Source organism: Pituophis catenifer, unplaced genomic scaffold (assembly GCF_029215685.1).
Source record: "Pituophis catenifer annectens isolate HBS135680 unplaced genomic scaffold, rPitCat1.0.hap2 SCAF_4, whole genome shotgun sequence".
Classification (NCBI taxonomy): domain Eukaryota; kingdom Metazoa; phylum Chordata; class Lepidosauria; order Squamata; family Colubridae; genus Pituophis; species Pituophis catenifer.
Window position 1 is genome coordinate 36,218,531 of NW_027256884.1, and position 21,270 is coordinate 36,239,800.

Below are 21,270 nucleotides of genomic sequence, written 5' to 3' on the forward strand. Positions count from 1 at the left end.
AGACACTAAACAATCTTGAAACTTGTTTTGAAAAAATAATATACATTCACACATTCTTTGTGGTGCAATATAAATTGACTTATTTCATGGTTAGACACAAATAGTTTTAACCAGCATTTAGACCATAAATTCAGTTTTAGCTGTCTCTAAAAACTTGGAAATTAAGATAATAATAGAGTGCATAGCCTTTTTTTGCTGTTTCTTTTCCAAATCCAAATTCTAACAAAACTTTGTTAAGTATATACTTAGTAATGATAGATAGATAGATGATAGATAGATAGATAGATAGATAGATAGATAGATAGATAGATAGATAGATAGATAGATAGATAGATATAGATATAGATATAGATATAGATATAGATATAGATATAGATATAGATATAGATATAGATATAGATATAGATATAGATATAGATATAGATATATATGAACTTCCAGATATATCATCTAAGACAGGGATCTCCAATTGTACTTTGATAACTTCAGGCAAGGTGAGATTATACAGTCATATCACTTATAATCAAAGTCAGGAGATATTGTACAGTACATTGAAATAATTTTCTTTCAACACTTGGCAGGCATGAAGCAACTTTAGCAACATTATTTTCTGGCCAAAATGACATCAAATAGATTTCCTTTCTTTAGCTGTATATCTTTGAAGCCAGCTGAGCTGAGGAATGAATGATACTCTGATGGGGTCCGTACTTTTCCTTCAGTATTAAGCAGCACTATGAGGGAGTACATGGCAATAGGAAAAGGCAGAGTCTTGTCTTTATCTAATGTTGGTTCCACAATTAATACTCCACCACCTGTCAAGATATAGTTAATATATAATATATAGTTTAGGAATAATAATAATAATAATAATAATAATAATAATAATAATAATAATACTTCAGATGTGACTATATTACAATTACAACAGCATAACTACTTGACTACTAAGATCAATCATGTAAATGACCTAAGTTTAACTAGAGTGGCATTAAGTTATATAGAGTAAGGCCACTTTATAAGGTACCTTTGCATGCTGGATATGATTTATACAGTATCCTAAGGCAGCCATGAAGTCACTGTAGGTGTATCCTCATTTTTGCAGACACTTATGAAGATATACACCCCCTAAAGCTCTGCCCACTCCCACAATCTTCTCTCTTCCCTTCCATATTGTCAGCTATCTTGCAATTTCTTTGACTGAGAAGATGCTCCTCCTAGTCTAGCTGCCATGTGCATTCCCTATTCAAAGAGAACACCCCCCCTAGAAAACAAGCCGTGGACAATTTCTTCAAGATCTAAGTTAAGTTTTTCAATAGATGAATGTGTTGGGATGCTCTTCTTCATCCTGTGATTTCCTTCACTGGAAAAAAAAATGCAGCTTGTATATAGTATTCTTAATCCAAAGAAATTCAAGGTAGGGAAAGCAAGACAGATGATGTTCTACATTTCATAAAAGGGGAAATACAGTGAGAAGTCCTGGCATACCTGGATATGGTACAGATTATATCATGAATTAAAATACACAGATGCCAAATTGCTCCATGTAAAGTAAGTTGGAGAGAAAAGGTTTCTTGCTTCATACAATATAGAACGCTTTTCCATGCAAAAAAAAATCTGTCACTTTTTTGGGGGGGAATGATATCATGCAAATATTCTGCAACAGTTTTATTTTTCTTTCTTTTAACATTATTTCTCTCATATCAGGCATCTTCCCAAGTCAATTGGTGGATACCATCGAGTCCTGATACTGGATCTAATTCTTCATCCCATCTTACACTACCTTTTGCTGGTTACAGCTTCTCCCACTATTTCTCTTTATATATAAATTTATATTTAAATTTATATAAAATGTTTTATAGATGGCATTTACCACCTGCTAGGTTAGCTAAAATGTTTAAAAGTATGTCTAGCAAATGTTGGAAATGTAATCAAAAGATGGGCACATTCATCATATGTGGTGGACTTGTGCTAAAACAAAAAAAAGTTTTGGGCAAACATACATGTCTAGAAAAGATAATAGGGAAACATGTAGATTTTAAACCTGAACTGTTTTTATTAGAGATGATATTGGAAAAATTTGATAATAAAAGTATATATTTAGTATTACATATTTTAACAGCAGCTAGGATTTTCTTCGAAACTCAAATACATTGGCCACCTAATGAGAAGGAAGGACTCACTGGAGAAGAGCCTAATCCTGGGAAAGATTGAGGGCAAAAGAAGAGTGGGACAACAGAGAATGAGGTGGCTGGATGGAGTCACTGAAGCAATAGGCGTGAGCTTAAATGGACTCCAGAGGATGGTAGAGGACAGGAAGGCCTGGAGGAACATAGTCCTTGGAGTCATGATGGGTCGGACATGACTTTGCAACTAACAACAACAAAAGGATTATCTTCACACAGTATTCGAAAGATGAAGAAACATTGCAAGATAAAGAGATAATTAAGAAAATACTAGGAAAGAAGACACAGAATATTATCAAACATGGAACTTATTTTACCAGTGATTGGAAAAAAAGGGGGTGGAGAGTAAGAATGGAATCTGTATTGTTAAGCAAATTAAATACCCAGACAACACAATGTTTATTAAGCACTAAGAAATGTAATTAATAAAATATTTTTTTAAAAAAAAGGTCTATCTCTAATGTACAAACAAGTGAATGATGAAAAACAGAGAGATGCAACCAGGACATTGTAGAAATCATGAATGCCATAGAGTTCTGCCTAGCAGGGAGAAAAGCTATCCAGCACACTTGGGACACCTCCTTGCACTATAACTACAGTAAAGAGTTTAGAGTGTGTTTAGAGTTTATTGGATTTCTATACCGCCCTTCTCCCAGGGGACTCAGGGTGGTGTACAGCCACATTAAAACACATGAATTTATAAAATTTAAAACCAATTAAAACAAATAATCTCCTTCTCCTTCTCGCACATCAGATTTCCCCTAGGGTGACTTCTCCTATGCAGAAAACATGTATACTCATAGGTTCCTATGCCAACTCTACAGAGTGCAAGGAACAGAAGTGGGTTTCAGCAGGTTCTGACCAGTTCTGGAGAACTGGTAGCGGAAATTTTGGGTAGTTCGGGAAAACTGGTAAATACCACCTCTGACTGGCCCCATCAATTATCTGCTTCCCGAATCCCAGCTAATTGGGAGGAAATGGGGATTTTGCAGTAACCTTCCCCTGGAGTGGGATGGGAATGGAGATTTTACAGTATCCTTCTCCTGCCACGCCTACCAAGTCATGGCCACCAAGCCACGCCCACCAAGCCACACCCACAGAACGGGGTAGTAAAAATTTTTGAAACCCACCACTGGCAAGGAAGTGTAGCTACCATTCTTTCCCCTTCCTCAAATCATCGGGACTGGGGAAAAAGAGACCTATTGAGCCATTGTGCCTTTCAGCCAAGCTAGTGAGTGTGTCCAAAAATGACAGACCGCCATAAGCCACTCTGATAAATTTACAAATTGACTGGAAGTATGGCTATCACAACCATAATAAACAGATGTTAGTGTGCGAAATCAGTTCTCAAGGGAAAACTGATCAAAGATAAAAGCCTTCATGACATCTCTGCTAACCAGACCCTACATCACCTTCAAAGCGAACCAGGGCGAACTGGTAGCAACCCACCACTGTGAAGTATCTACAACACCTGAAGGCAAACTCTTCCACTTATTAATTGTTCTCACTGATAGGAAGTTTCTCTTTAATTCCAGGTTGCTTCTCTCCTTGATTAGTTTCCATCCTTTGTTTCTTGTCTTGCCTTCTGGTCCTTTGAAAAATAAGTTGACACCCTCTTCTTTGTGGCAGCCCCTCAAATACTGGAATATTGCTATCATGTCACTTCTGGTTCTTCTTTTTTCTGGACTAACAATACCCAATTCCATTCTTCATATGTTTTGGTCTCCAGGCCCTTAATCATCTTATTATTTGTATGTTGAAAGAAAGTTTTTTATTATTATCTGTGACATTTGTTGCAAGTCTTAGTACATTCTGCGCCTTAGTTTCCTGACTTCATTTTTGTAGATTCAGGCTATGTGCTGGTATTCTGCCTTAGTCATGTGTCCCTCTTTCCATTTTTTGTATTTATCCTTTTTGTCTTTCAGTTTATAAAGGAGATATTTGTGCAACATACTGGCTTCTTCTTGGATTTCTTGTTTTATTTTTCAGTGGTATTGTGCTGACATGGGCTTTTATGATCATAGTTTTCAGAGTTTCCCAAGTTCCTTGAGTTGTTTTTCCCTTTAAGATTTTGAACTAGGGAATCTGTCCTAGGCTCCCTCTGAGTTTGTTTTAAACAAATAAACTCTTTTAAAGTTTAAGACACTGATTGGATTATGTTTTATTGCTTGTGTTTGCCTTATATTAAATTCTAATATTATCTGGTCGATCTCACCCAAAGTTCTGGCAACATCAACCCCCTCTATCACTTATTCTGTTAGTAAGAATTAGGTCCAGTATAGTTTTTCCTCTAGTTCCCTCCTCTATCTTTTGAATCACAAAGTTGTTGGCTAGGTTGGTTAGGAATCTCTTCAAACTCCCACTTGCTTTAGAGTTTGTTTCCCAGTTAATATCAGTATAGTTAAAGTCTCCCTGTGGTGTGTTTCCTATATACGTTTCTTAATTGGTTAGTAAAAAGCTCATCTATTTCCTCTGCTTGGTTGGGTGGCCTGTAGTATATGCCTATAGCAATGTCATTCTTTTTTCCTTTTACCCATATGCATTCTAGAAGGTTTTCATCCTTGGTTTTGTACATTTCGTTAGAGATAAAATGAACTTTTACATGCATGTACTAATAATATCATGTACTAGAACTTCAAGTTCACTCTGCTTGTTCCCTAAACTTTGAGCATTAGTATATAGGCATTTGAGTCCTTTATGGCTGATCTTGCATACATTTCTTATATCTCCTGCTTTGTAACTTGTAACCTTCCCATTACTCTCTACTTCATTATGTGATTGGTTATGTTGAGGTTTATGTTTGGAATTAAGTCTCAAAGATCCTAAAGATTGTCCTAGAGATCCTAAAGATTGATCAAAACCCCCTCCCCTCATTTGTAGTTCACTTTAAAGCTCTCCTGATATGTTGAGCCAGTTGTTTACCAAAAACATTCTTCCCAGTTTTTGTGAAGTACAGCCCATCCCTTCCAGAAGCCCTTCATGAAGGTAATGCAAACTATGGTCTAGAAATCCAAAGTTCTCTTGGTGGCACTAACCTATGAGCCAGTGGTTCATTTCTAAATTCCCTTGTTCTCTCAGTATAAGTATACAAAATAGTATACAAAAGTATAGAGGATTGGCTCCTCTGCCATAGTTGGCAGTTTCCATAAATACAGCAACATAGGTACATACCAGGCTTACAGACATTAAACACTTTGTTTAGCAACTGCAGACACTTTTCATCATTCCAGTCAAACAGGATCCTGGCAAAAATGTACAAATCTGCTTCAGGAATTGGATCTTTAAAAAAATCACCTGAAATGAAATAATTAAGAAATATTTACAAATATTATCATCCTGGAAGAATACTTTGGTCTCCCTATCTACCATTTAAAGTAAAATAAGCTCATAATGTTCTGACATTGGCAGAAATCCTAGAATAAACTCCAGTTTACCTCCATGCAAAGTAATCCGCGATGCTTCTGAGAAGCCATGATACTTCTTTGATGTTTCCACTACTTCAGGGAGGTCAAAAAGTGTCACAGTACAATTTGGATAGATTGCAATCAGTTCCTTAGATAAGGCACCACAGCTTCCTTGAAAAAGGACAATTTTTTTTAAAAAAACTACTGTATTTTTCAGAGTATAAAACGCACCGGAGTATATTTATTTATTTATTTATTTATTTATTTATTTATTTATTTATTTATTTATTAATTAAATTTCTATACCGCCCTTCTCCAAATAGGACTCAGGGTGGTGCACAGCCAAGGTAAAAACAGAGCATACAAAATTTAAAAACAGTATTAAAATAATTAAATAATTTGGCCGTAAATTAAAATAACCCAATTTAAAATCAATTTAAAATTTAACTCAAGCCAGCCCAGCTAGTTGAAATAAATAGGTTTTCAGGGCCCGACGAAAAATCCGGAGATCTGTTATTGTACGTAACTCTGGGGGAAGGTTGTTCCAGAGGGTGGGCGCTGTCACAGAGAAGGCTCTCCCCCTGGGGGTCGCCAGCCGACATTGTCTGGCGGACGGCACCCTGAGGAGGCCCACTCTGTGCGGGCGTACTGGCCAGTGGGAGGCTATTGGTGGCAGAAGGCGGTCTCGTAAGTACCCCGGCCCTAAGCCATGGAGCGCTTTAAAGGTGGTCACCAACACCTTGAAGCGCACCCGGAAGACCACCGGAAGCCAGTGCAGCTCGCTCAGGAGAGGTGTCACATGGGAGCACCTCGTTGCCCCCATAATCCCCCGCGCGGCCGCGTTCTGGACCAGCTGGAGCCTCCGGGTGCACCCCAGGGGGAGCCCCATGTAGAGAGCGTTGCAGTAGTCCAGGTGGGAAGTGACTAGTGCCTGAGTGACTGTGCGTAGAGAGTCCCGATCTAGAAAGGGACGCAACTGGCGTATCAGGCGAACCTGATAAAAAGCCCCCCTGGCCACGGCCATCAAATGATCTTCTAAAGACAGCCGTGCGTCCAGGAGGACGCCCAAGTTACGTGCCCTCTCCGTGGGGGCGAGTGATTCACCCCCAATAGCCAGCGATGGCGTCAGCTGGCTATATCGGGACGCTGGAAGCCACAGCCACTCGGTCTTGGAGGGGTTGAGTCGGAGCCTGTTTCTCCCCATCCAGGCCCGCACGGCCTCCAGGCACTGGGACATCACTTCAAGGGCATCGTTGGGGTGGCCTGGGGTGGATATGTACAGCTGGGTGTCATCAGCGTACTGATGGAACTCCACCCCGAAGCCACGGATGATCTCACCCAGCGGCTTTACATAAATGTTGAACAGAAGAGCCGAGAGGACCGACCCTTGTGGCACCCCACAAGCAAGGTGCCTCGGGGTCGACCGCTGCCCCCCCATCAACACAGATTGCAACCGGTCAGAGAGGTAGGAGGAGAACCACCGCAGAACGGTGCCCCCCACTCCCAACCCCGCCAACCGGTGCAACATGATACCATGGTCGATGGTATCAAAAGCCGCTGAGAGGTCTAACAGGACCAGGATAGAGGAGCAACCCCTATCCCGGGCCCTCCAGAGATCATCCACCGATGCAACCAATGCCGTTTCCGTGCTGTGCCCAGGCCAGCTTCATCCAGGTACCGGGGAAGCTGTTGCGCTACCACACTCTCAACAACCTTCGCAACGAAGCGAAGGTTGGAGACTGGACGATAGTTAGCCAAAACAGCCGGATCCAGAGCGGGCTTCTTGAGGTGGGGCCTCACAACCGCTTCTTTCAAAGCAGCCGGCAGGACCCCCTCACTCAAAGGTAGCTATAAAACACACCTTAGTTTTTGGGAAGGAAAATAAGAAAAAAGCTGATTGGCAGGTGGATCGGCCTCCTGAAATACCCCCAATCAGCTGTTCGGAGAGGTGAATTTTAGCAACAGGTTCCTTGGTTGTGAACTCTGTGCCTTGCTTTTTTTTTTTTTTTTTTTTTTGCCTTTTTTTTTCTGCCTCTGAAAGCCTCTAAAACAGCTTCAGAAAAAAAGCCTCTGAAGCTCTGTTTGAGGGCTTCTTTTCTGAAGCTCTATTTGAGGGCTTCTTTTTTGAAGCTTCTTTTCTGATGCTTTTTTCAGCCTCACTTGAGAAGCTGAGCAGGGCTACATTCGGAGTATAAAATGCACCCAGATTTTCACTCTCTTTTTTATTCCCAAAAATACGGTATATAAAATAAAATTTTAAAATCTGTACTTCAAACAGTTTTTTGGTTTTTCTGTTTTAAGATTCTTCAGCTATCTCTGTTACTTCCAACATCAAAGTCTGCTTTCTAGTTTCCATAAAGCAATAAACAGAAATACAAGATATAATCTAATAAATATATTATCTAAATACTTTCCTTCATTTTTGTAAAATGCTTCTCTTTAGTCTTTTTCAATGGGCTAGATGTTCCATTTTTCCAAAAATCTATCCTATTAGCTATTATTTCTCTTTCCTTTTCCTGTGCCTTCTTTTCATAGATACCTAAACGGTCTTTTTTCAGTGGACCCAATGAAATCTGAGCACATTTAAAATTAATCCATCCTGCTGCCACTGCTTGCAGCCCCATACAAGATTAACTTTCTTAAAGCTAATCTTTTTTTATCCTCTTAAATTACATTAGCATTCTCCCAAGCAAATTGACTTACCTAAAATAAAAAATAACTTTTTGGTGATAATCAGCAATTGTTGTCCAGTATATGGGAATAAATAATGTAATGGGAAGGCTATACAAAAACTCCCATACAGTTATGGTAATTCTGTGCTTCACGTTTGAGTATCCAAGGATGAGGGTCAGCCAAAGCACTTGATCTTTACAACGAATGTACTGGCGATTGACAGTGTCTAGTAATATTACATTAACATACTGTGCACATAAATGCATTATATGTAGGGTTGCCAGGTGTTCACTATTTGAGCGGACAGTCTACTTTTTTCACATTATGTTCACTATTTTTTTTTCACAAAATAGTGGACATTTTTTTTATTCAAAAGCTTTATGATGAAATGGTACGTAATCTAAAGCTGTACAGTCTAAGAGAATAAGGATAGGAGAATCGCATTTTATCTTTTTTTTCATAAATTAGAATGAGACAAAGATCGAATGCTCATTGCAATAATCACATTTTACACAACAGCGCAAAAAAATGCATTAAAGCAGTTATCTTTTGATATCGAAAATGTAGTGCTGAAGGTTTTTGCCGAATTTTCGAATTCTGCGAAGAAATGAGAAGAGTTGAAATCGTTTTTTGAGTTTTGCGAGTCAGAATTCCATGAAGTTTTGCGCCACATTCCAACACGTTGGTTAAGTTTCTTTAAAGCGGTCGAAAGACTTCTTTTAAACTGGATACCTCTAAAATCGTATTTTATTTCTCTTGGATCTGATGAGTGCCATAAGGTTATCTGGAACCTTATTTCGGATCAGGCAAATGAACTTGCAAAGGACGATGAACCAACAATTTCAGAATTGTATTTATATTTCACGCACTTCTTCATGTCAATAATGCAAGACACCCTACTGAAGCTGGAAAGCAAGAAAATTCTTGCATGTGATCTTCACATTATCATGTGTAAGCTGCATGATTCTTTGCAAAAAAAAATACGATGAGCAGTTTTTTGGAATGAAAGTTTTATTTGCCTTACGTAAAAAACATTTGCCTGAGAATGCCATGCAAAAGTTCAAGAAAGAAGCCATCAACGTGTATCAAAGAGCCATTGCGTACCTAGAAAAGTGGTATAATTTCACTGATTCAGTATATGAGATGCTAAGTTGTTTCAATCTAATTGATCGCAATAATCCTCCAACTTTAGAAGAAATGATGAACATCTGGTTATTATCACCATGGCGAGAAGAACTTCTACCCAACACTCTCTTCGATGAAATTTCTGCCTTAGAAGAAGTTTATGTTCATCTGCAGGGCGATTCATCCCTTGATAAGTGGACGTTCAAGAAAGAGCCAGCTCCGAGTTTACTGAAACTGTTCCAGTATTGTGCATCAATTCCGGTATCAAATGCAAACGTTGAACGAATTTTCAGCGTCATGGAAAATTTGCGGACTGACGAACGTAACCGACTGCTTGTATCAGTTCGAAGTGAATTTTGTATATTTTTTAATATTTCTCAACGTTGTACTGAAATTAAAGAATTATTCCTTAAACACAAAGAATTGATCAAAACTGCGCAGTCAAATAAAAAATACACACAACAGCAAAGTAAAATGTAATTTAATATTTTACATATTATTATAATATATTTGATGTTTTAAATTTTAAGTAAAGTTTTGAAGTGATTATTTTAATACATGTTAAAATGTTTGTAAGAAAATATATAATTTAATTGTAATTTTTTTTTATTTTTTTACTACTTAAACCCCCCCCCACTTGTCCACTATTTTATGGAAGCAGACCTGGCAACCCTAATTATATGTGTGAATAGGCACCCAAAGACCAGTGGTCCAATATCAGGCCTTTAAACAGTGCATTCTGCATCCTCAAGGCATTACCAGTGCAAATGCAATTCTGTATCGCTTTCTATCCTTAGCAAACTTTGATCCAGACTTCAGATTTTTGTTATGTTTTTCCACATTCATACGCTTTGATAATATCAATCCAGGCAAGAGGGGGGGAAACGGGGGAGGGGGGAGGGGGGAGGCATACAGGAATAATGCTTAGTTAAGGCCTTCAAAACTTAAAGTTGCCAATAATTGTTAGTAAATCTTTTTAAGACAGAAAAGCTCTGAAAACAGATTTGGCAAAGTAGACTTTTAATCTCTGAAGACATAGTGTTTGTGAAATAATGTAAAAGGCCAGAGAACCTACCCACCCTTCCAAATCTTCAAATGATAGAAAGACAAATTAATAATCAAACAAAATATCTAAGAATTTGAGATACTTACCACCTATATCATAAATGAATTCAAATTCAGAAAGATCAAATGCAGTCAGTACTTCTCTTCCATGCAAACTCCAAGCCTCATTCATACACCTGAAGATGGCTTTGATGTTTTCTTCTGACCTAGAATTCAAATTTACACAATAAACTTATTTTTTTATATAGAAAAGATGTTAGAGAAAAGTTATTTTTCTATAGCTGTGCCTATTAATGGCTTTTGGAATGTACAGATGCGTGGGCCAATCAGAGGGCAGCTAATATGTTTGAATCTCCAGGGCCCTCCCCTAACTGTCACAGTTAACAGTAAAAAAGGAGATTCTTAACAGAAACCCTTGCTCTTCATTTTGGTATTCAGTTTGCTCTTCACCTTGCTGTTCAGTTTGATCTGTCTAGTATTATATTGTCTTCAAGGATCTTCCATTTATATAGCTGTGAGCAGTTTGGAAGTCCGTTAGAAGAGCAGTTCTGTGGTATATTGTGATATTTCTTCTGAGGAAGAATATTCATAGATAGCATAGCTTAGAGAGAATAGATATGTATATAGATAGATAGCTGACAGTATAATTTATAATAGTAATTTAGTGATGTTTATTAATTGTATATATATTATTATGTTTTTATTGTGTAAATAAAAACATGTGCTGTAGCCTGCTTCAGAGGCTCATTTGTTTAAGTAGAGTTTCATAGAGATAGAGGTTCACGGTTTATTGATTTATTAACCTCCACAACAAAAGAGCACCTCTATACCAATGTAATCTGTAATTTACTAAGAAGAATCCAAAGATTATAGAGCCTTGATGTTCTACATCAACTTCAAAAAATTAATATTTGATATTAACTTTTTTGATATTAACTTGGTAATATGTGATAAGGGAAATCAATTCTATTTCACTAGACTACCAAAAACAAAAGCAGTCTCTATGCTAGCTCTCATTGCAGATTTCACATGTTCAGATTAAAAACCAGTTAGACTGTGTCATGAAATGATGCTTGCACACAGATTTCACACTTTCTTATAATCCACATCCCTGGGAGTAAGAGATGTCAACTACAGCAGTGACCCCCAACCTTTTGGGCACCAGGGACTAGTTCCATGAAGAAATGTTTTTCCACAGACTGGAGGGGACATGGTTTTGCATGCTGCCTGCATCCTGCAGATGGGGCTTCACTTGTTTGCACGGCTTGATTGCTGGCTTGGTTGCTGCCATGGACTGGGGGTTGGGGACCCCTGACCTACAGGGTCAGATTAGCCCAGTCTCATATTGATATAGAAAAAAAATGTTTTCATTAAAAAGGAATTGGGGAAAGAAGAACAGAGAGAGACTGGAAAACAATATTTAATTATTTCCAGCAGTCTCTGAATTCTGGAAATCTTCAAGAAGCTAGAAACATCCAGGAAAGTGAAACAGATTCATTTGCTTCAGGAAACCTTTATTTATGCACATAGAATTTGTGCTATGGAGAAATTTGGACTAAATATTTTACTTCTGTTTTATGATTGGTTGCACAGTAAGACAGATGTTTAGAGTTTTAATGTTATTATTTATTTATTTAAATGTATTGGGCACTCCTTTCCAGAGGACATTGGGTAGCAAGAATAATGTTTATTTTTTTTTCTTTTGATAAGTCTTATGTTGGCTGCTGATTTGCTTCCAGGTGCAATTCAAGGTGTTGGTTGTCACCTTTAGAGTTCTTCATGGTTTATGACCAGATTATTTGAGGGACTGTTCTCTTGCTCACATCTACCCAACCCATCAGAGCGGGAAGGCAGGGAATGTTGCAGGTCCCATCCCCTAGGGAGATACACCTGGTGGGATCCAGAGGAAGGCCCTTCTCCATGGTGGCTTCCTCTCTCTGGAACATCATTACCCCAGAGATTAGAATGGCCCCCACTCTGGAAGGCACCGAAGACCTGGTTCTGCCAGCGGGCATGGGGAACCCAATGCAGGATGGAGCCCATTAAATGGCTTGTCTGATGTGCTGTCACTGGGGGGGGGGGCTGTGTTAGGGGGTTATTATATTATATCATATCATATATATCGTATATATCGTATCATATCATATATCATCATATATTATATTATATATATTTTTATTCATGTCATTGTTTTGAATGAGGTTTTATATTCTGTAAGCCACCTTGAGTCGCCATGTGCAAATAGGCAGCAATATAAATTCAATAAATAAATAAATAAATTATTTTAACTTGTAAGTCATCAGAGAGAAAACATGAAATGTGGCAGACATATCTATCTTGCATACAGGCATTAGAACAACAGTAAGAAACCCTTTGGAAGTCAGATAGTGCCAGCAAGAACTACCAAACCACTATCCTAAGGCAAGAGGTGACACCAAACTGGAAAAATCAGACAGCTTCTTGGGGCTTCTAGTTTTTCATACTTATATGTATCTCTAGCTTCAGATCCCATATGTCCACATTACAAAGGAATTCTTAGACAGTTATAGTACCCAAGTTACATCACAAAGAGGTTGAAGAGAGAAGACGAAAACAAAAAGAAATCATTGGTAGTGTTAATCATTTTTCACAAAGTTGGACAAGGAAGATTTGATAGACATATGTATTGATTGCCCATTCTTTGGAAAATAAAACATTGAGAAATATTAGATTTACCGGTAAAAAGCCTCAAATACATTGTTTGAGGAAACCCCAGTTATTGATGAAATCTGATTCTTTCCTTCCCTGAAAAGATATTTTAGAAGCAAATGGTTAGGCAGCACAAGTTAAGTAACTATCACATTCTTTTTCCCCCATCATCAAATACTGAGTATATTATGCAGGTCCCTGTATTATTTTCAAAAGTCATTTCAAATGGCTTAGTCTCTAAATGGTTTATCACTTGAAGCTGAAATATTTTGCAATGCAATCCTATAAACAGCTAAACAGAAGTTACTTTTGCAGTACAGTACAATCCAATACACATCTAATCAGAAATCAGTTTCATTTATTTTTTTAAAAAGAGTACCTATACCTATATAATATTCAAAATGGAAAAAATATTTTATTCAAGACAGCATTCTTTTTTTATTCTTTATCCTTATTGTTTTATCTTTCAGTGAATAATATTTTTCAAAGGATTATTTCTACTAAATTGATTTAAAAGTTTGTTCAAGAGAAAAAAAGGTACTCTTATTTTCACTTTTTACTGTTTCTTGAAATAAAGCCAATCTCTGATCTTAAAGTTTAGATTGGTACACAAGGGCTTCACAAGGCTCTTCCCCCAAGGAGGTACTCTGAGGAACTCTGATTCAGAGTTTAACTGAATCTCTGCATCAAAACAAATTGAAAAACCCAAATGATTTCAGGCAATTTTAATCAGCTTTTTAGATAAGTAAAGATGTGCTTTTTCACATTAATTTAGAAAGCCAAACTGCATCAAACCACAGAATGGGACAACTCGCCATGGCCAACTCACTGCGGCCAAGTGACCTCAGGCAACTCACTGTGGGGCAATTCAACAAATACAAAAGTTACATTAATTTTGATCGAACCATGGCCAATAATAATAAAATAGGAAAAGTCAATCCAGAAATACAAGAGTTACAATAATTTTGACAAAAAAGTTGTCACTAATAATAAAAATAACTGAATGAAACGATTAATACAGTGTTGAATTTTCCCATGGTGAGTTGTTCCATGGTGAGTTATTTCAGTTTATGTTTTAAGTCTTAAATCTTTTAAAAGTAATCTTGAGAATGCAGGATAATGAAAAATGCTATTTTGTGGTTGTGTTCGAATATGATTAAAGTAATTGGACAATTCTTTTTAAAGGAATGCAAAAACTAGAAGAACATGAAGACTGGAGTGGAGATGAATGATGAGAGGAGTTTCATTGTTTCATTTCCTAAAGATGGATTTCTTTAATTTGCAAAGAACAATAGAAAAGACATAGTATACTTATGCTGAATGACAATGATGTCTCTACATATTGTAACAACTAAAATATGACAATGACACATTAAGTAGCATGGGAAGAGAAAAAATTGATTTTGAAAAAGAGCAAATTGTTTTTATCTATATGCTTTTGTGTGATATTTGTTTTTTAAAAACTAATTAATCTTCCTACCTCACTGCATCAGGCAAGTATTTCATTCCTGGGTAGACAATATCAGAGAAGAACTTCAGGGTATAATATTGAGACTTTGGACTTGATTTTGCCAGGTAGAGATTGGCAAATTCTGTATTTTCATAAAGACCTTAAAATGAAGGGAAACAGAAAGGAGTATTAAGATTATTGCTAACACAAAAAAGAAAATTTAAAACTATATTATTCAATATACTATTTCTTATATTTTGAATAAAAACAAATACAATGGGTTATTAAACATGATTGTTAATGCTTCTGAATGTTGGTGTTGGCGAATACATCTGAGAATATTATAGACAGCCAAGAAAACAAATTGATCATTGAACAAACCAACCCAGAATTTTCACTTAAAGATCAAATGATCAGGCTTAAATTTTACTACTTTGGACACATTATTAGAAGACTCTAATGCTGGGAAAGGTGGAAGGAAAGAGAAGATGACCAGCAGCAAGATGGATGGACTCAGTTACAGTGTCAATGGGTAATGGACATTGGAAAATTTGCAGATTTTCTCCCTGAAGAAAATCTGTTTGTGGTCTTCAATGATTTATGGCATGTAATCAATCACCCAAAATGTTTCAAATCACTTCAATCATGCTTTCTATCATAAAATCTCAAAAATATCTTAAAGTACCACACTTTTAAAAAACAATAATAGGACATCATAAAGGCCAGGTCATTCTTAACTAGTACAAATGGATTATTGAGACTTGTAACTATATATAACAGAATAAATTTGTGGACAAAACTAAATCGCTATGTAGAAACAATGAAGCACGTTTAGAATAAATTAATGAAGGCTGAAAAAAACTAACTCAAAACTTCTATCTAAAATAACCATTGGAGGAAATAAAGTGCTTGAAACACAGTTCGGCATAGTATGGATATGAATTGAATGGTATAGACTGGTTATAGTAAACCACATGTGTAAAAGTGACAGGCTACAACATTTTATGTGACACGCCAGCATTCACCAGTTTCTGGCAACATGTATTCTTGAAAGCATGCCCTTGTTGTGGCTCCGTTGCCTGAGCCTGGACTATCGACAGATGCAGACTCTGAGAGTGAGGGAGAGAAGTTGGCAAGGCCTCCCTCTCCAGGATCCTCCTCTCGGGCAATGCCTCCGGAGGACACCGAAGGCCAAACGATAGGCTCAGAGCCAAGCACATCCCCGCAGCCACAGGTGGACAGCGATGAAGAAGATAAGTGCTGGCTGGACCCGCGACAGAGGCGCAGGGAGAAGCGTGCACAGCAGAAGGGAAGGCGTGCCAGAGATTAGCTGAGTCACTGGACCACACCCCACAGGGTATAAATGTGGATGTGGTGGCCGGTTCAGTTTTTGACGAGCAAAAACTGGAAATACTCCATGATCTCTGTGTTACTTGACTTTGCCTGCTTTATCGGACTGCATTTGGATTAATCCTTGTATTGTTGACACTCTGCCTGTTTTATCGGAATGCTGGCAGTCTAATCTTTGTTTTGTGTGAGTAAAGTCTGAATTGGCAGCTAGCCACTGGGTTGCTGCCAGCTTTATCTTCAAAGAGTTTTGTCGTGTGGCTTATTAACTCCGGGCCGTCTGTGGGGGTGCGTGTGGGGTACGGGGACAGAACAGCCTTGGCTGTAAAATCTGCATGCAAATGGGGTGTGCTTTTGCTCAGTGTCTAGAAATTGCACAGGAGTTGTTTTTGCAAGGCATCCAAACCCTCCAAAACCTATGTGAGAACAGGATGTGATTTTCTACGGTGTTTGGAGGTTGAACAGGCCATGCACATGCAGTGACCAAAGTTGCTTACAAATGAAGGCCTCGTGCAACCCGCAGCAGCCTGTCTGCAAAAAACAAAACAAAAAATACTGCTGGAAAGTAAGCCTGAGGATAAGAAGCATCAGGCTTGCGCATCCTGGGGAACAGAATTTTGAGTAGCAATGAGGCTAAGGGCTGAAGTCGAGCTCTTGGCCCGGGCCTCAACTTCAGGCCCAGCCTTGGAGCTGCCATCTACTGCTGCTCTTCAGAGTAACATAGATTGGCAGCTGTGGGGGGAGTGAGAGAGAGACAATTGTTTCTTTTTTGGGGGGAGTGGGTGTGTGACACAACAATCCCAAAGGATTTGCCATCTGTATAGATTAATATGTAATAATTATAAAGAATTTGGGGCACTTTTGATTCCAACTTAGTTACCTCTGTCGTCCTTTCGTTCCATTTTCAGAAGATTTAAAGTTACGCAACAGTTCAGCAGCATCTCCATTCCAGCGAGACTGGTGTTTAAACGTTCAGCAATAATCACAGAGGAGAGAGATTCACCTGACTCTCTCAGCAAGTCAAATATTCCAAATTCACAGGAAGTAAATATTATCTGAAAAGAAATGGAGAGATGTACCAACAGGAGAAAGTTTGGGAAAGGATGATCTTCCTTTAATTATTTAATTTTGTCTCCTCCAAAATATCTGAATAGCTTATGAACAAGGCTGAGTGAAAGTCAATAATTATAAAACATTTACAAAGGAAGAGAGACTGTTTTAATTAGATGTGTTTTTTCTTAGCTAGAAGCCCTCTTCAGGATAGAGAATGCATGCCTTTTCCAGTCCTGCCCCTTCGTAATGTCCACTTGCTCATCTAGGAGATCTGCAAGAGGAAGTCTGACTCTCTTGAACATAAGTGCAGCTTCCTATGTAATTTGGGATACAGGTAATCCTCAAGTTACCATAAGTTAGTGACCGATGTTACGTCATAATCCCCCCCCCCTTTGGGACACAGTCCCAAAGTTATGAACATTGCAGCACTATGGCAGCTGTTCACACTTATGAGTGACCACAGAGGCACTGCAATGTTTGCCCTGCCTATTCCCCCTCCCCCCTGGAGCCTCTGGAGACTCACTTACCTTGCAACCAGGGCAGGGGTGAAATGCTCCCAGTTCGGATCGGCTCATCGGTGAGCAGCTCTGCCTACCTGCCTTGTCCCTTCAATTGGATAAGTTTTTTCCCCCTTTGGGAGCTTTAAAAAAATAGTTTATTGGGGGGTTTTTTAGTTGTTCTTTTTTTAGACCTAGCCATTTAAAGTTTAGGAAGTTTTAAATTTAGCTGCTTTTATATAAAAATTAAAATTAAAATAAAATAAAATAATATTTGTGCAGCTTTCTGAGATTTAGTGTGTTTCTGTAGTGTTTCACTCTAACTACACAAACACACAAAATCTCACAAAGCTGTATGTGGAATTTTGTGTGTGTGAAGTGTGAAAGTTGGTTTTTTGGGCTTTTTGTGGCTGTGTGAGGTTCCTGTTTGTTGCCGGGGCCATTTTGGGTCTAGCACAGCTGCTTTTACACTGTGGGTTAGCCAGTTGTCTTGTGTGTGTGTAAAGTGTGAAAGTTGGTTTTCTGGGCTTTTTGTGGCTGTGTGAGGTTCCTGCTTGTTGCAGGGGCCATTTTGGGTCTAGCACAGCTGCTTTTACATTGTGGGTGAGCCAGTTGTGTTGTGTTGTGTTGTGTGTGTGTAAAGTGTGAAAGTTGGTTTTCTGGGCTTTTTGTGGCTGTGTGAGGTTCCTGCTTGTTGCAGGGGCCATTTTGGGTCTAGCACAACTGCTTTTATATTGTGGGTGAGCCAGTTGTGTTGTGTTGTGTTTTGTAGGTTAAAAAAGGGCAAAGAAGTAAGGTTGACTTGGCCACGCCCACCTGACCAACAAGTCACGCCCACCCAGTCACCTGACCAACAAGCCACGCCCACTAATTAAGCCCTGTCCACAGAACCGGTAGCAAAAAATTTTAGATTTCACCCCTGAACCAGGGGTGAAATCGAGCAAGTTCTGACAGGTTCTGGAGAACCAGCAGCAGAAATTTTGAGTAGTTCAGAGAACCGGAAATTTTGAGAGGTTTGAAGAACTGGCAAATACCACCTCTGGATGGGGTGGGAATGGAGATTTTGCAGTATTCTTCCCCTGCCACGCCCACCAAGCCACACCATGCCCACCAAGCTACGCCCACAGAACTGGTAGTAAAAAAATTTGGATTTCACCATTGCTTGCAACGATCTAGTGAACCATCAGTTCCTTTGCATTCACAGAGAACAGAGGGCTAAAGTAGTATGAGATCACACAAGATCAGTAATGCGAGATCTCATGCTACTGATCTCCCAGTCTTCCCTCCATTTGCAAAGCTTTTGTCTGCAGATCTTGTCCAGGGCTCCATTCATACAGAACATAGGCCTAAAGTACTGTAGTGCAAGATCACGTGAGATCAATAGCTTTTTGCAGCAAGACTGGAATCTTCTGGGGGCTGTAATCTCACACCAGATCACAGCCCTTAGAAGCTTCCAGTTTTGGCACAAAAAGCATTTGCAAGCTGATGTGTCATGCCCCCATTGGAGCCTGAACCTGGGGGGGAAGATGAGCTGGAACCTGAGCTGACAGAGTTTGAGGGGGCGGCTTCGCTGGCTGCAGAGGAAAATGGGGAAAGGCAGGACCAGTCAGATCAAGGCATTTCAGGATTAGAACAGCTTGTACACAGGGAGGAACAGGGGCAAGATGAACATGAGAGACAGAGCTCAGGCGATGATCAAGGACTACCCCTCCTGATCCAAGAGCACAGAGAGTGGAGAGAAGGCAAGAACAGCACAGACTGAACAGGCTACTCGGGAAAAGAGTGCCTTGCCATCTTCACAATGAACACCTGGGGAATGAGGCTAAAGATGAGATGCTGTGGGCATTTGTCAGGAACAAACTCTGAGTTCCTGAAGTGTTGAGTGCCAATGTTTGAACTTTCCAAGAGTACTTGCATTCTTTCTGGCTTTCCTGACTAATTACCTTGATCCTTTGCTTCCTGAACTCCTTGATTTGCCCTGCTGGATTTATTGCTATGCAGCCTTAGTGTACACAGCTCTGGGCTGGAATATTTGTAGCCAGAAGCTGCTTGAGGTACGTGTGGGTATTTGTCATCACTTTGCTCTGGGACTTGCCAGAAATGTGGGAGCGTTTGAGGAAATTTGGAGCAATAAAGGGGCAGTTTGAACTGGTAGCTGCTTCTGAAATACCTCATGTACACTTAACAACCTGCATGTTCAATTAGCAAATGTGTGGGCAAAAGCAGGGAGTGATCATGTTTATTTGAGATGGTTCACTCCAAAGAATTCTTGGGTTACAAATGTAATTGTCAGGCTCCATTACATTCATAACTCAAGGATTACCTGTATTCTTTTTTTAGTGCCAGATCACACAGAGAACTGCATTCATGTTCAAGAAAATATTAGGACACCATTCCTTTTGACTTCCCAGGTGAATGCAGAGAGTAGAGGGAATAAACAGCTCAATTCTTTGACCTCTTAAAATTCCTCACAAGTAATCACTAAAGAGAGCTACAAGATCTGTTGTGATAGAAGCTACTGACAGAATTGTGGTCAGAAGACACCATTACTCTATTTGGATAATAATTGAATTACTGATTGCTGATTAGATTTGACATACCTTTCATCCATGGGTGCCCATTGCTCCCTAATCCTTCAGTCCCTGATACGTTCTAGGAACCATGACAATTTATGGCAACCAGCTTTACTTGTAGCTGTTGAGCAATAGGTAAAAGGGCAGGTACAGCATCTTTTTTCATCTAGCAGCTATGTTTCTTTCTTTAAAAAATCATAACTGAGTTTTTATGGACTAAATCTAATGGTGTAGTGGGTCACCAAAAAGAAAAGATAGAGGAAAAATGTTTATTGCAGGCTCTGAACAGATTTCTTTTGTTCAGAAAAATAGAAAAGCCATTGCCCAAAATTAAAGTTTTTACCATCAAATTTTAAAACACAATCTGTGGTATAGTACTGTGAGATTTTATAATAAATGTAACATAATCTCTTTATTTGTCATGTTCCAATCTGATTTCCTTCAACTGCAAATTGGTTAGCCTTATAAACTGCTCTAATAAATAATAAATAAATAATAAACAAAAAGCTTTCCAAAGCAGAATGAGAAAAAAGAATGATCTTCTTTTGATGAGAATGAAAAAACTGATACAGAAAGTTCAGCAAAAGCTTTTGTACTTTAAGTAAAATAATTTTAGTGGAGCATAAACTGCATGATTTTTTTTTCATATCCATAAGACTCTTAATGCCATATTTACTGTTTTCACCCTACCTTTGTAACCATAAATGAATGTTGATGCTGAAATAATATTTTAATATTTTCTTTTTCCTCTGGTGAAGCCATTGTTCTTCACTTCTCTGTCAAACAGAGAAGAAAATTATTTCATTCACTCATATTCTATACCATTGCAATCTAAAGAAATTCCCATTGATTACAGTATCAAACACAAAAAAGTACATAATAAATTTATCAGGCCATTTCAGTGTCTCTAGTTATACAATAGCTAAATAATCTGACAACGTTTACCTACTAAACTTCCAACTTTTCAGCCCATTTGGACCACCTTCTTAAAAACCAGCAGGGGAAGCCCCACCTAGATATCCAGGGGAATCTGTTCCACAGGTATGGAGAGTGGAGACATAACAGAAAATCATTGGCTCCTGGCTCTTCCTGCTCCACAACCCCACATTTCACATAGGGAGAGCACCTTCAACATCCCAACCTGTGACAGGTTTTAATGAAGTAGCACTCCCTCTAATTATTTTGCTCAGAAGCACCCTATGCAGTAAGCTT

General features: G+C 38.6%; 1 protein-coding gene and 1 pseudogene across 1 annotated transcript; one reads left to right on the plus strand and one right to left on the minus strand.

The window, feature by feature from the left end:
- LOC139316733 (acetylserotonin O-methyltransferase-like) overlaps positions 1–21,270 on the plus strand; it is a 170,005-nt pseudogene that overhangs the window by 139,750 nt on the left and 8,985 nt on the right.
- LOC139317258 (acetylserotonin O-methyltransferase-like) lies at positions 604–20,820 on the minus strand. Its single transcript, XM_070944279.1, has 8 exons — positions 20,749–20,820; positions 16,816–16,990; positions 14,619–14,748; positions 13,166–13,234; positions 10,538–10,656; positions 5,618–5,758; positions 5,355–5,477; positions 604–812 (listed from the first exon to the last, which is right to left on the minus strand). Exons 1-8 carry the CDS (start codon positions 20,818–20,820, stop codon positions 604–606), a joined length of 1,038 nt encoding a protein of 345 aa, XP_070800380.1.